This window comes from Alosa alosa, chromosome 6, assembly GCF_017589495.1.
Source record: "Alosa alosa isolate M-15738 ecotype Scorff River chromosome 6, AALO_Geno_1.1, whole genome shotgun sequence".
NCBI classification, from domain to species: Eukaryota; Metazoa; Chordata; class Actinopteri; order Clupeiformes; family Clupeidae; genus Alosa; species Alosa alosa.
This window is the reverse complement of record NC_063194.1, coordinates 27,674,009-27,690,626: the sequence shown is the minus strand read 5'-3', so window position 1 is coordinate 27,690,626 and position 16,618 is coordinate 27,674,009. Positions and strand designations below refer to the sequence as shown.

Below are 16,618 nucleotides of genomic sequence, written 5' to 3'. Positions count from 1 at the left end.
AGGCCTAGTCATGAACCTAACACACAGTGGTGGCCTTTCAAAAGTCATTTGTAACCCCACTGTTAGCAGCCTGGTCTTGCTCACATGTTCTGCCAGTTCACACTCAGGTGTTCAGCTGTGGTGGGGTGCGTGTGTGTGGGGAGGGGAGTGAGTAAGCAGCATTCCTGTCCCTGTTTTGAGCCGGTACAGAGGAAATTACTGTTTAATAACCCCTGGGTCTCGTCTCGGAGCGCGAGGCCTGCGGGCTGCAATGCCCAGTTGCTTGAGTCATGTCCTGCCACTCCCTGCAGTGACCTCACACCTAGATGAAGGTGTGTCCAGTGCCCTGGTACTGCTAGACAGCCTGAGAGGTTCGTGATTGGCAAGTCAGGGCTCGGGGCTTCGAGGAGGAGTGAAGAACTCATTATTTTCATCTGCTGTCAGTCACAGATGGTTCATTCAGACTCACCGGACACACCTCAAGTTTACGTGTGTGTGTGTGTGTGCTCATTCAGACTCACCGGACACACCTCATCCTTTCTTGTCTCTCTCACTTTTGTTTTCACAGAAATACATGAAGCTGCCGTAGTATGTGTGTGTGTGTGTGTGTTTGCACCTCTTTGTGTGTACTACACGTACTATTCTTTAAATCATATCACCTTTCAGAGACCTATGCTATGAGCCTACCCACCTCCAACAAGACTGATCAGACTGAAAACACCAAAGAGTAGCCTGGCAGCCTTAGACTGACTAACGTAAAGTTTTGGTTAAATTTGCTTTCAAAGATTACTTTGCGGCAATTGTGAACTCAAGCACAAGGCAGCCTGGAGAGGTTGATCTGATGTTAACAGTGTGGAAAACAGTGCAAAATGTCTTCACAAACATCTATATTTACACACACAACCAGTTTCTAAGTCACCAGCTACACCATAGCCTGCCGAGCTCACAGACTTACTAACAACTGATTGACCTGATTGTCTCTGTATTCACACACAAATAACTGAATATGATATTAGTCCATAAAAATAGATACATTTGCATGTCCTGCAAACGTGTCTGTTCAGTTCCTGTCAAGACAGCAGAGTTCCTGTGATGCTAAATGTGTATTTAACAGCAAAAACCAGGCCTGTTAGCTGGTTGATGGTTAAGGCCCATACACCAACAACCTCCTGTGCAGACCACAGTTAGATCATCTTGTTGTTCCCCTGAGGCCTTTAGCTGAGAGGTGACCTTAACCACCAGAAGAGTTCGTAGATGTCCAGCCCTTATGAAATGGAGCAATGAGCAGAATGCAGAACTAAATGCACAGCCAAGCCAAAGCTCAGCTGTCACATGGGCACATAATACAATGTAATTCACTCCAGCATAAACCCACATCAATCACCTGAGTGAGCGTCCTGTATGTGCATGTGGGCCCCTTATAGTATCAGCTTCAGTTGGTTTTGAAGTTATCTGCAGATACTACAGCCTGAGAGAGAGCTGCCTCCAAAAAGCCTTCACCCAGTGAAATCAACCATAGAGCCCAGCCCTACCTTAACTGCATAATACGTGACTCTGTATGATGCTAGATAAGCAACAGTAGATCGCCATGGAGATAACAGAACAAACACTGCTGACAAACACTGCTGATTTCCTTGCTGATTTCCCTGCTGATATCGCCCCAGGTTACATCTTTGTGTTTTCATGTCAAGAGGCTATACTGTATGGAACACCTTCCGAAACAGATTATTATTGCAGTAAAGCTTCGACGCAGATTAAGATTGAAAGCAATCGATTTAAGGGCTACTGTAGAAAAGAAACTCTGAAAATGAGCTACTAATAGAACAACAAATTGCACATGTCAATAGTCACACTATACTCAACTTCACACGCTGTGCAGTGGTGCTAGACAGACACTTCCTGGGTCTTTGACAGCATTGTGGGAAAAAATGTGTCTGAGTGACAGGCCACAGACGTGATCTTATAAAGATTTGTCCTCAATATGTTTTATATATACAGTATATATGGCCTGATGCTACTGCTGGACATTTGATCCCTATTGCAGTCATTTGTCACTGTTTGTCTGTGTTGTGTGCTGTAGGCTACTGTCAAGTGCCGTGAAAAGCGCTATATAAATGTAATGTGTTGTTGTTGACTTCACCACAACTTAACTGCCGTGCAAATATGTCACTAGCTTTGTTCTGTTGTGTGCCATTTGCTACACCTGCTTTATTTGGCATTGCCTCCTGGGGATAAACAAAGTTTATTTTTTAAATTGAATTGTTGAATTTCATTGAATAAAAGACTGGACATCACTCCTCATTGCAAAGCAAGCGGGCATTTCTCTCAAGACTCAAACACAAGCCAAGATCTCCCCCACTGAGTCAGTGTTTTCTTGGCTCTATGTCTTCTCTCAAGAACTCTCAGCAAGCCTGCTGTCAATCACCTACAGACCTAAGCATCAACTTTCACTACCCATTAAAAGAAAACAACTTTCACTACCCATTTTTTTACATTTAGTGTAGTAGTTTAGTAATGTGCCATACACACATAAACTATGCAATTCAATGCATGTACTGTAGAAGCTGTCTACTTTCAAAGTACATTACATTGCATAGTTTAATATCTATATCAATTCATACATCAACTCATAGTTTTGTCCCTGTTGAAAGTTTGTACCATAAAAAACATCTTCAAATAGAATACAGGTTGTAAAATACTTAATTAATTACATAATGCATGCATGAAGCATTTGTCTGATCACTTCAAGCTCTCACAATGCATAGTGCTGTACCTCTGAACCACGGCCGTCATATGTATACATCATAAACATTTGTATACATACTGTACATATAAACATATTGTATACATGTTTAAGAGTTATGGGAGGCCATTCTAAAAAAACAGTTTAAACCTGGAACCTACAACTGACCAGACACAGTAAAACAACCATTACAAAGGTTGCCAGACAAAGACGCATTCAGTGCTATCATTATCTGTGCACAACAACCACCAATTCAGGTCAGATCCACTTACACTGCTTTTTACGACCATGTTTCTCTGGTGAACAATAAAGACGACTATCAGGGTGAGTGCCTATGTAGTGCTAGCGAGGGAGCACTTAAAACAGGCCAGAACAAAGGGCTAACTTTTGGAAAGGTCATTTTTATGCTGGCTCGGAGAATGGACACGTTTCGTCAGACGCTGGATTACTGGAGGCAAGGGAAGACCGGAGAGAACAAGGAGCAGAAAGTAATTGTAGAGGAAATGAAATCTGTGGGGTTGAAGGGCATCGGAAATGCGAGCACAAAGCTTCCTCTCACTGAATACGACCCCCAGGGGTCACAAGAAACTGAGAGGCCGTCGAGTGGTAGGACCTTAATGAACCTGCTGCATGAACCAAAAAAAACTCATCCCACGCAGTGCACTTTCCCACCCTTCCTAATGAGTCCACCAGTTCTGCTGGTGGTCATGTCTGAGGCAAACATCACATCAGTGGTGTATTATTGCTGATTAGTATCAGGCCGTCGTGGCATTTCGAACGCCTACTCCACGAGAACATGAGCTTCATGTGTTCAAGTCAGCCATGTCAAAGTACTCAGTCGAGCTGTGTTAGACAAAAAAAAAACCAACAAGAAAAAGGTGGAAAAAACACCCTCATAGTGATTGCCATCTCAGTCGTGTCGTGGTTAACACAGCTACACTACTGTATATGACACATATTTCCTATTGAGGTTGCATTGCCTGAGCCAGGCTTCCTGCAGAAGAGAGTGTGTGTCTGCTAAACTCATCTGTGTGTGTTGGTGTTACTGTACGCACACACTCCGTTTATCAAGCAAAGCGGGAAGCGGTAATGTGTGGTCAGGAGAGGTCAACTACGTATTTCCTCGAACTCTGGTGTAATCTTTCTCAGACATTATTTAGATTTTCGTGAAGCACGCATCGTGCTCTCTCTAGACATTACTGAGAATCTACTGAATCATCTATCCATCTACCCATTTCAACACCAGGGTCTCAACGCCAGAACCGTAGCGGTGCAGTGGAGACCCGAGCTGTTGTTCGAGCACAGATTAATGAAATAAGTGGGAGAGGGCTAATACTCGGCCTATGCTAACGGCCTCATTAAAGGAGAGAAGTCATTACGGCTTAAAGCACTTCAATCACACACCCTGGGCGCAGGCCACTGGAAACACATTTGGCCTACGAGAAAATCACCCCCCATAATACCTTAGTGGTCATCAAATCAGTTTCTGATACATTTCTGTAGCATATGTCAGGGTGACAGATGCCTTTAGGTACAAATGTCAGGCTTCAAGTTGGCCCCAGTGGCTAATTAAATTAGCGCTACAATCTCCTCACATGTTCGGGGTGATGAATCTGAATATAGATTCTGTATCACATACTCCAGCAATATTCTAATTCCACCAGCTCATCAAATATGACTGGTGGGAATAACTCAAAAGGGAATAAGGGTGATAAAGTAGAACTAATGAATTATGACCAATATTCCTAAACATCGTATACTCCTGTCACTTTGCTTTCAATCTAAACACACTGACAAACCACAGATATTTAAATATATAAGTTTAAAAAAAATGCATTTCTAGGAATAACAACAAACATAGAGCATGCTCTGTTCAAACATTTCATATATTTGTACCAAGTTCAGTACAAACACTGAAATACCACCAGTGCTACATCACACATGCTATGATGAATTACCATTGAGGCATATAGTGCATAGATAAAAGACTGCAGAGTGCTATCAGTGCTGTCAGGCCTGTGGTAAAGTCACCACCTCATACGAAGGTGCACCGGTGTTAACAGCTACAAACTCACCAAACGCCATTTCTCATTCTCATCTCACAGGCCAGAGCCCAATCTGCTTCTTTCCATCCACACACATCTCTTTTCATCCACGGCAGTGCGGGTAATTGATATAGCCGCATGTGGGATGCGTATAGATTTCCATTAAAAGCTGGATTCAATTAGTGGGGAAGACAAACTGAGAGCTGACATAACGAGCTTAAAGGGCCACAGGAAGTCTGCGCTGACCCGCGAGTCAACCCCTGTCGAGCCAGCCCCCTGACAACCCCCGACCCCCACACACACACACACACCTTCCACCACCGGGGGTCCTCGAGAGAATTAGCAGCTGGCGTGAAGTTAGACAGCACCGCTTTGAAAGGTTTGTTGTTGGCATTCCTTGAAAACACTGATGGTCCACAACAGAGTTTTTTCTCCACACTGTATTTTTCAATCTGTCAGAAAAACACTCATGGCAGCTGTGCCTAAAATGAATCCAGTGAGTCCAGTGACTTGAAATATTAAATAAAATAAAAAATATATGTATGAATGAATGAATGAATGAATGAACTAATGAATGAATGAATGAATAAATAAATAAAGAAATAAATATAGATAGATAGATAAATAGATAGATAGATAGATAGATTGATAGATAGACTGATATATACTGTAGATAGATAGATAGACAGATATATATATATAGATAGATAGATAGATAGATAGATAGATAGATAGATAGCTAGATAGACAGATAGACAGATAGATATATAGACAGATAGATAGATAGACAGATAGACATAGACAGATATATACATAGATAGATAAATAGATAGATAGATAGATAGACAGATATATAGACAGATATGTTGCACTAGCAGAGCAGAGTTACAGGTCTGCCTCCCCCCAAAGTGACTACTAGCTGATTCATATTGATCTTAGTGAGGAGCGTGGCTGGTGCAACTCACAGCAGCCCACCTGAGTGTTTCTCTCACACACTTCATCACTTAGACAGAGACAGGAGACTCCCAGCTAAGAGCCAAAATGGACGTCTGTGAAATATAGGGCAGAGTTTACTGAGGCCTGGGGTGTGTAAGGCTAGGATTTTGTTGCATGTAACATTTTACAAGGTATAAGTTACATTTCATTTCTGTTTTCTTGACACACTTAATGGACAACACTTTTACAGACCCTTTCAAGAGAGTTCCATTATCAGCATCATAGTTGGCCCCACAAGGCTTCCGTTTTAACATTCCATATGTTATCTTAATGCAGAGGAAGTAGATTGGGAACCAAATAGAACGTTCAAGCATTGTTTTTGTTTTTGTTGTTGAAAGGGTCTACATGGAGATAGGAATGTATGAATTTACTTTCAGGCTGTATTGACAAAAGTGCACAAAATCATGTGTTGTGAGAACTAACAAATCGGTTAGAATGCTTTTCCACCAACCAGATTGTAAATCTGAAATAACTGAATAAACTCCAATAACACTGCCCTGATGTGTTACTTTGTTTTTATTTCTTTTTTTATGCCAGAGAAACAAAAGGGTGCAACTCCAGTGTAGCATGTTATACTCAAGGTCATTTGGTGACCTTCTGTTAGGCATAACACCACAACAGATGCCCTATCAGAAACATGTTTTATACTATTTTAAATCCAGGACAGAACATTCAAAAGATAAGGCTAAGCTTTGAGAAATACTTTCAGTCTTTTCATTTCCTCTAATAAGTATTCTCTCTCTCTCTCTAAGAGAGACATTTATATTCTTCTGGTGTGGGTCCAGTTCTTGCCTCCTGATAGCTTAATGGCCATTCATTCATTCCTGTAGCAGATGCACGCCCATGAAGTCTGATAGAAATAGTGTGATAACGAGTAGAGATTCAGGCTGCTGTAAAGTGTCTCATTAGTGATAATTCCCTTTGATTATCTGGGCTCTTCAGTTGACATAGGAGCTAAAACAGAATCAGGGACTGGACTCAAGGTTCATTACCACCTTTCAACTAAAAGCAAGTTATGACCCCAGTCAGACATCTATTGTTCAGTAGAAACTGAGCAGTGCAGGGTTTTCGGCACACACACACGTACATACACATACACACACACATACACAGTACACACACACACACACACACACTTACAGTACACACACACACACACACACACAAACACGTGCACACACGCACACCAGTGTTTCCCATACATTGACTTATTTGTGGCGGCCCACCACAATATCAACATTAACCACCACACAATGATTTTCCAGGTTGTACTAAATTGTGCTTAAATCTAGTTCATCATAACCATGCTACGCTTATTTGTTAAAAACTGTTGAATTCAAGTTAAAGGCACACTATGCAGGTTTTTTAGCTTAATATGCAAGTTTTTTTTAGCTTCATGTACCTTCATTTACCAGCTTCAGAGTCATTGGAATGGTTATATGACTTTTTTCGGGTTGAATGGTGGCCGTCTCGCTTCCCCCTAGCGCCTGTGAGCGGAAAAAACACCCTTGCAACTGTGGGCCGGCGGGCCGACGGACTCAGTGTCAGGAAGTATAACGAGTGTAACAAATTGCTTTACTGCATTCAAATACACATACACGCCAGGCATCGGCTAGAAAAAGGTAGCGATGGAGTTTCTCAGCCATTCGTCATGACAGAGCAAGCGAAAAATAAGCAAAAACCGATAAAAAATAAAAACAGTAAGGAAATTGCCAATACTGCATAGTTTACCTTTAATTCTGCAAACCTACCCCCACAAATAGAATTCAGTTCTGTGTGAAACACTGCACACACACACACACACACACACACACACACACACACACACACACACACACATTAACATGTAGTAATACGTATAAATACAGTATGCCCAAAGGCTGTTTCCCTGGCATAAAAGCATTACATGAAGCCAAGCAACAGATGAAATCTCACCCCTGAAGATATAGTCTTCTCTATCTAATCTAACATTCTGATCTGACAACAGGATTCTTTTCGCTATTGCAGCTGAAGATGAAGATTGTTTCTTTTGGATTGCAGCAGGAGTCTATGAAATATTATTTTTCACTCTCATTTCCAGTGTCCGCGTTATGTTTTCCCATCCTTCAATAGACCAGTCAGCATTTCCTCATGCCAACATATTTCCTGCCAATCAGAAATTGAGTTGATAAAGGCAGATGTTTAACACCAAATTTGTGGTCGCATAGGCGCCCTGGTTGCACCGCCTATGGACCTGAACTAACGAGGACTCAATTCGACATCAATTGCCTTTTCTTTTTTTTTTGGTTTCATTGCCTCATTTCAGAGCGCAAACATTGCATATGTGAATGAGCATCTTACATCAGAGGCCCGAAGCGATCTGGCCAACAGGGAACGTAATCTAGTGGTAGCTGCCATTTACTTCCGCTACTGATTAGTCCACTAATGCCACCGTGGCAGCACACACAAAAAGACTTGCACTTCCTCAGCTGCGGGGAGATAACTACTTCCTGTGTCTGCTGACAATGATGCTGATCATATCACAGTGGCAGGATCACACAATAGCCCATAGATACAGTATATACGTACGGCTTGAGGGACACAACAGAATAATGGCTCTTACAGAAGAAAAGGGGATTCTATCCAGCGTTTTAGAATGTATGGTCATATATTTTACATCAATAGATATTCATATTCCACCTTGTTAGACCTTCTGTTTTGAATAGAGATTGTATTCTGCATAGTGATAGCAAATTCATTTTGTGGACAGTAATGCTGTGAATATTCTCTCTCTCCTTTTTATCAGAGGCAAGCCGTTTAATCTAAGAATTAGACGGACAATCCCTTCCTGTGGGAAGCAGAAGCAGCAACAGATAGTGCCAGACTCAGAGGACAGATCAGGCTAACATTCAGACCATGCTGTCCACTCTAAAACCAGCTGATGTTCCGATCAGGTCCACTCTAATGCAAGCTGATGTTCTGATCAGGTCCACTCTAAAACCAGCTGATGTTCCGATCAGGTCCACTCTATTGCCAGCTGATGTTCCGATCAGGTCCACTCTAATGCCACCTGTGTTCCGATCAGGTCCACTCTAATGCCAGCTGTGTTCCGATCAGGTCCACTCTAATGCCAGCTGATGTTCCGGACCATGTTGTCCACTCTAACAGCACAGCTGATGTTCCGGACCATGTTGTCCACTCTAACAGCACAGCTGATATTCTGGATCAGGTCCACTCTTAACGCCAGCTGATATTCTGGATCAGGTCCACTCTTAACGCCAGCTGATATTCTGGATCAGGTCCACTCTTAACGCCAGCTGATATTCTGGACCAGGTCTACTCTAACGCCAGCTGATGTTAAAGATTTACTCTGACCACTAGTATCAGCACAGAAATAATGGCTTCACACATTTACAAGTTTCTGCCAGATCGCTGCCTCGGATAAAACATTACACCAGGATCTGGCACAGACGACTGAACACCAACAACCATGTGACCACAAACTAAATCTTGACTTGTAACACACAAAAAAATCAGAGTCCAAGAATCATTCCCAGGGGTACCAGAGCAGGCCTAATATTCTCCGCTACACTACCCCCTACCCCCTCTGCACACAAATGACACCAGGAAGTCTCTGGACATGCTCACTCATCCTGCCATTTATGCAGCTGGAGAAGCACATTAACCGCACAGGGACAATCTGTCTAGGACTGAGAGAGCTGACTTCTCCTCTGGATCAAGGACGCCTCCCTTTTACCCTCTGCTTTCATGCGCTTGAGAAATGGATGGGTCTTTTTTCTGTTCTATTCTGTCATTTTCAATTTTTGTAAAAGGCCACGGATGGGTGGGTGGGGGTTGGGGTGGTGGAGGTCTGTTTTCTGTGTCGGTTAATTAAAAACGCTGTTGTTTTTTCATATGTTTGTGGAAGACTCCGGGGAGTATGTCACTTGCAAACCAATAAAGGGCTCTAGACAGGACATCAGAGCTCCAGTGTGGTCTTAAGCTAGGTCCACATCTGCTCCCAATAAAGACAGTTTTCCTGTCCTTCAGTGGGTGCCGAATAAACCATATGTACACAGTGCAAAAGACACATCCCTAAACAGACTTGAGTCACAGTCGGGGACCTCTCTCTGTTTTTAGACACAGTCCCAGATTCTTTAGCCCACTGCTGTTTAACCTCCACATGAGGAAATACTTAAATAGAGGTCAGTTTATATAGTGAGTATTGAAAATTGTAAGCGGGGCATTGGAATAAGCATTCTGTATAAAGACTACTGAATCAAAATACCTGGCACTGTGAAATTCCATTTGGATGTAAATAATTCATGGTTGGACAATTGAAAGTCAGCTGAGGTTTGCTTGTGTCCATTACAGGCCTATTTGAGCCCTGTGATTCATGCCTCTGTATCTTAGCACCTGGAATTTATCTCTACAAAGCATGAGCTGTCCATGAAACATGCATCAATTAATGGAGATGATGAAATCCTATAACTGTGGCTACTTCTACAAGAGCTCATGGAAGGAGCTACGTACATGGCAAGTATAGCAGGACTCATGCAATTATATTGAGATGAGACATGCTCTACTACTTTGTGACCTTTTAAGGTTTCTCAATAGAAATTGAATCAATCAGACACAAACACACAAAGCCTTGCATGACGTAACACAAGTAAAAATCCAGGGAATTCCGCAAAGGCTTCATGCCTCCCAGGATTACGCCCTATATATTTCAGCATCCTTTCTTGTGGAAGATGGTTTACCTAAATCCCTTGGGAGAAATGATTTCTACTTGACACAGAAAGCTGTATACGCTTTGAAACTCAGAGAACAACTAGACCATCCACCATCCCACAAGAACCAACTGAACGGAAATAACTCCTCTGTTTCCCTCCCATGTCATCTGGGCAGCATTCATCTGGTCTCTCAGTCAAGACGCATCTGTGCAAGTATGAGGCATTCAATCAAAGTTGGATTGTAGGCTATTCGGCAAGTCAGATCCTTCTGTAATAAAAGACAAACATCTTTCCAGCACGAGCCTGTTGCATACTCTAGTTGTGAAATCCCTGGCATGCCTACTCCTTCGGGCGCCGGGTTAATGGAAGCTTTATACGAGAAAGCCAGACATTTGTTAAGGTCTCTCGCAAACCTCAGTGCAATGCTTGTCACCACAAATGAAATCTGAGAGTAAATAGAAGCTACTTCACCCCTCTCCAGGTTGAAAAGCATGCCGTAATTACATAAATTATAGTAGTCGTTTGTGTAGGATAAGAATTGTGGGTTTTAGTTCACTTAGTGTTCTGTGTGTTTAGCAACAGTTTACAGCTTGAAGATGAAGCAATGTCGGTCTGCTTATGTATATCACCTAATGCATCGTCTGAAAATTAATGCCACATATTAAATTGAAGTAGACTGAAGAATGTGTGTCTGTGGTCTGTGTGCATGACAGAGACATATTTAGCGTGTGTGTGTGTGTGTTTATGCGTGTGTGTATGTGTGAGTATGTGTGTGTGTGTGTGTTTGTGTATGTATGTATGTGTGTGTGTGTGTGTGTGTGTGTGTGTGTGTGTTTGTGTGTGTGTGTGTGTGTGTGTGTGTGTGTGTGTGTGTGTGTGTGTGTCCATTCCCCTATACCTTTGACCTCTGCTTTACCTGTTCTAAGACAGATGGCACATGTCTAGATTTTCAGTTCAGTATCAGGGCAGTGGAATTCATTGGTGGAATCCATTGATCACTGATGATCAGTAGGTTTTTCAGTATGGTGAAAGGTGAAGTTCACTGAGTGGCTTAAAGGCACTCAGATGAACTTAGTCTCTTGGGCTCTGTAAATTACTTCAACTCCACTTTGTTCTCCAGTTAGTGAATAAAGTGCTAGTGGAACTGAGCTCTGTACATGTTCCACTAGGCCTGGACAACGCACCTTCCTCTGAGGCTCTACATTTGTCGTTATTTGTTAAACAAAACTAAGATGTAGAAACTGTACATTTGCTCATTTTAAGACATGAATGAACACGAATGTATCGTTAACTGTGCCCAAGCGCGTCAGCAAAGTTAATCATTGGCTAAATCCACACCTTAGAACAACAGTTCCTCAGAAAAATCTACATTACCCCATCTTCATCTGCAAACTTCATACCGCAAATAGATGTTTATGTTGTATGTCTGAATGCAGAATACCGTGTACATTAGGTGTCTAAACGCATATAAAGTTGCCTGCTAACATTAACCAATATGGTCCTGTGACTTTGATCCATCTGAGTGTTTGCTTATTTCAGTTAACGAGCTTTTGTATTGACTGCAGTGGATGACAAGTTGAACTTTGTACCCGCTTTTGTTTTTAAATGTAGTGTAACCGTATACCTGGAGATCGACCAGTCGACTAAGTCTCTAACAGGTGCGTGCAGGTTGCGTATGGAAAAACCAACACAACCACTCTTTTGCACCTGTAGCGGTTTCGCCTGTAGCTAAACATATCTAGGAAATATAATTTAAAGGTATACTCACAAGTATCGCTCATTGCCCAACGTTTGTTTATGAAAGGCCACCGACAGCCCAAATAAACTGCCATTGGTTTTGCCTTCTTTTACAACAGGAAAGCGCACGTCCAAATTAAAAGCGTCCGTTGGCCGAAAAGTACCGTGCAGCAGGGTAAGCAACAGGAGGGACAAATCCACGGAGAAACCACCGAAGTGAAAATAAGCCATGACTTTCCTTTTCAGAGAGATATTTTTCTGAAACTTTTTTAAATGTTCACTCTCAAACTAGGATGTACACAGATGAAATCTCGCCAGGGGTGTGTTTTCCCACCTCTCTCCCCTCTTTGGAGTCTCTTGCGCCGCATGTGCAACGGACTGACAATTCACCAAAGCCGTGCTCTGCTAAGTCAGTGTACACATTAGTCATTCTTCCGGTGTGTCCTAGTCATAAATGAAATCACTGGCTTACTGGCTACGACTGTTACCGACTCCCTCCCAGTGAGCCGCCGGGGCACCTTGACAGTGACAGCGGACAGCGCGGACACTGGGTCGGATTAATTATGGACTGGATGTAGTCTCTCTCTTTCTGGAATTACTATGTATGTGAATCTCTCTCTCTCTCTTACACACACACACACACACACACACACACACACACCTGTGTGTGTGTGTATGCGTGTGCGCGCGCGTGCTCAAATCAGTGCAATTAGCGTTGTATTGTATTGAGTTTGTATTGCCGTTGTAGATGACAATATGCTTAAAGGTGTACGGAAAAATGCAACCCCACCATCTGAATCTCCGATGTCATCATTAAGACCTGTACATAGTCAAAAAGCTTTTGTACAATTGATCATTTCACAATGTAGCCTGCCACTTCAGTTACTCACACCACCCTGAGCTTAATCAAGGGAGCACTAAAACATCTATAGCCAGTCCCAGTGCCACCCACATTGCATTTCCCTCTTCCACAGCAAAGAGATGTCCTTTCATGTCTACAATGCATCAACAACCATAAATGAATGTTTGGCAGATTCTTCAGAAGAGTAACACTAATGTGTAAAAAAGCAGTTCCTGTCCAACTGATTGTTCCCATAGCATCCGGTTCCAGTATCAGCCTTCAGAAACTCTCTCTCTCTGTCTGTAATGAGTACCTCTGGAATTGGTCAGCATGTAAGACAGTGACTGGTGCTAGAGAAGAAAGAGTAACTCAGAGGCTGTGCAGTTCCAGGTTAGGGTTCACCTGCATGTTATGTTTCTTTTCACCCAAACATGGTGGACTGTGCTTGAGGTACCAAACATTCTGCAAGTGTTGCATCATCTCCTTCTCCCTGGTACTTTTAGAGACATTCAATCATTCAAAAGGTCTGATTTAGGGTATGATACCACAGAGACCATTTGGAATAGGACTGAACGATTTAGGGAAAATATTTTGTTGTGATCACTTTTATTGCAATAGCAACTTGATTTGTGATATAAGTCATGTTTCAGTTTACGATTCATTATATAATACATTTAAAACGTGATGAAGCATGACCAATTACCGTATTTTGCGGACTATAAGTTGCACCTTTTTTCATAGTTTGGCTGGTCCTGCGACTTATAGTCAGGTGCGACTTATATATAAAAAATATATAATTTAACATGTTTTTAAATGTTGGTTGGTATGAATGGACATGAACCCTACACACTTTAAACATTACCACCTACAGCCGTGAGATGGCGCCCTAGGCTTGTAGAATGAGATCGGGACATTGGTGAACGTGAGACAGGTCAGATATTTTTTTGTACTTAAGCCCGAAAGATAGAGAGGGTTCGGGGGTGTGCACCACCAAGAAAATGTTTTAAATATTGTTATGTAAATGCACAAGTTCTGCACACTTTCAGTCAGAGATTAGGGCTTGCACTCTGCCTAAAACACACGTGGATAGAGTAGGCTAAATCCTCAAATTGTGGCCGGGATTCTATAGCCTGGCCTCAGATTCGGACAAATAAAGGCTGGCCCCCAAATAGCCTAAGCCGGGGTAATAATTGCCTACATTGTTTCGATTTAACTCAATGAAATAAAAGAGCTCTTCTTAATATTTTATATTGTTGGTCGGTTTAATACAGTTGCCAATGAAAAGTTGTTGTCCTACACTGGGTCTCCAACACGTCGCTCTAAAGCTACCAGTCGCTTGCCGCCCCCTTCTGAGCTTGCCAGAGGCTGAAGCAGTCCTAGCCTACATTTCAACACAATTGAAGCAGTCCTAGCCTACATTTCAACACAATTGTTGCCTCGAATACAAGCCTGCCCTCAATTAAGGTCTGTGCTTTGCGCAGCTGTAAATAAAAGACTTTTGTAAATAAAAGCCATAATTTGAGGATTTAGACATGCGTGAAAACATTTGAAAACAAAACTCAGCCATATGTTATTTTGAGAATGATGACTTTCTCTTCAGCATTGTCCTAACCAAAGCAGATGATGAGGCAATGCAACAATGCTTACAGAGATACACTGTAAGGTTGGCTGCAAAGATTATGCAGACCATTACGATTGACTGACACACACGCACACACACACACATATCGAAATCATACACCGGACACTTTAGGCTGTAGTCTTTCTACGTGGGTTTAGTTAATGATCGGGCTATAGTAAGACCACACTTTAATAGTGGTTGGTGTAAACCGGGACATTTTAGCATCCGATAGGCTTTTGTCGGGACTCAGGACACGCAACTCAAAATCGGGACTGTCCAGTTTAAACCGTGATATCTGGTCACCCTATTCTGTGTGCTAGTTGAATAACTTGCCTTTCCATATTACATGTAAATGTTCATACTGGTTAAGAAAGGCATGTGAACAGTCTCTAAAATAAGGGTAGCTTCCTTAGTATAGCGTTGTTCGCACATTCTTTTAAAACGCCATCTTTTTTTCTCTCTCGCTCTCTTAGAGGTAGCCTGCGCAGCATTTTCTCTGCTGCTGACTTGTGCCTCTAAATCACCCAAAATGCTTGATTGCATTGCATTCTCCACATTTTTAGCTAAATGTTCATGTACCACATCAGTATTTTTGTTCATTAAATCTCCTTTACAATTACCATCGGGACCTGGCCGCCTTACTCAGCTTGCCGCCATTCACTCCTTGCTCTGCTACCGGCTTGTGCCTCCATATCGCCCAAAAAATGCTTGATTTCATTGCATTCTTTACATTTTTAGCTATATTTTCATGTACCACATCAGCATTTTTGTTCAGTGAATCTTTTGTAAATTTCTTTACAATTACTGTCAGGCCCTCCTCCTTCGTTATTGCCCAGCTCGCCTCAGCTTGCCACCATTCACTCCTTGTCTTCATTAACATTCCTGGTAGAATTCACAATTTTGGCCTCTATGTGTCCAGTTACATAGCAGGGTTGTGCACAATTCGAATTTCAATTCTGCTTCCTGTTTGCTACCTCAATTGAAATGCAAGTGAAATTCAAGAATTGAATTGGAATTTAAGAGCCAGTTTCAATTCAATTCTGGAATTTTACACAAGCCTGTTACATAGTCTCTGTCTGTTCTAGGTCTTGGATTTTGTGAAATAAATTTCTAAATAAATGCGGCTTATAGTCCGTAAAACGACTAAAAAAGACTTACCGTAAAACTCCAAATAATAGCCCGGGCTTTTATTTTCCCAAATCGCCAAACTGCACTGGCTAGTACTAGAGACAGGCGTCTATATGAGACAGGCCTTTAATTCCCTTTACACAAAACTTTTCCACTGCAAAGATGGAAAATATTATCTAATTAATTATTGCAAACAAACTGAATGTCCAAAGATCCAAATAGCAGGATAGCCAGAACAGATGAAACATGTTTTAATCAAACGTAATTTACAAAGAGATCACACTGAAAGCTCATATTTTGTCACTAGCAAATATCCTAACGGTCCTTTCTCAAATACAGTTGCATTATCAGCCCTGACCAAAACAGTTCAGGAATTATATATGCAAAAGTGGAACGTGCTTAATGTTTTGTTCTCCCTCCTTTCGGCACGAATGAAACAGCATTAGAAAGGATGAACCATATTGTTTCTCCCGTATTTTCTTTGGCAAATTTGACAACAGCATTTCAAATCATAGTCTACTTCTTTCTCTTCATCGCCATGGCAGTACGCATTTAGAATAAAGAATAGCGTTCGCGAACCCTTTTGTTTTGTTAACAGCATAAAAACAAGCTTACCATCGGCCTATCCGCAAATTTTAAACACAAGGGATGAATTGAACGATGACGAAGTCGGACATATAGGCATAGTTCATATTAAAAAAAGTTATAAAATTTGGAACTCTAGCTTTCCCCCACCGCAGTCTTTTACTGCCATCTAATCATAACGTGCGCAGTCTGCAGACTCTGCACTATACTTAAGCCCAAATCACACCAAAG

General features: G+C 41.9%; 1 protein-coding gene across 3 annotated transcripts in view; it reads right to left on the bottom strand.

Moving 5' to 3' along the window:
• The window catches only part of LOC125296457 (integrin alpha-3-like), a 40,226-nt gene extending 27,434 nt beyond the window's left edge, over positions 1–12,792 (bottom strand). For 2 of the 3 annotated variants that reach the window (XR_007193758.1, XM_048246374.1), the window contains exon 1: positions 12,244–12,792. Coding sequence is in view for 1 of the 3 variants with exons in the window: in XM_048246374.1 (XP_048102331.1) it covers positions 12,244–12,443 (200 nt within the window). In the remaining 2 variants the exon portion in view is untranslated. The remainder of the gene's footprint in view (positions 1–12,243) is intronic. The other variant, XM_048246375.1, reaches the window with a different exon arrangement.
• Positions 12,793–16,618: the final 3,826 nt, after the last annotated feature.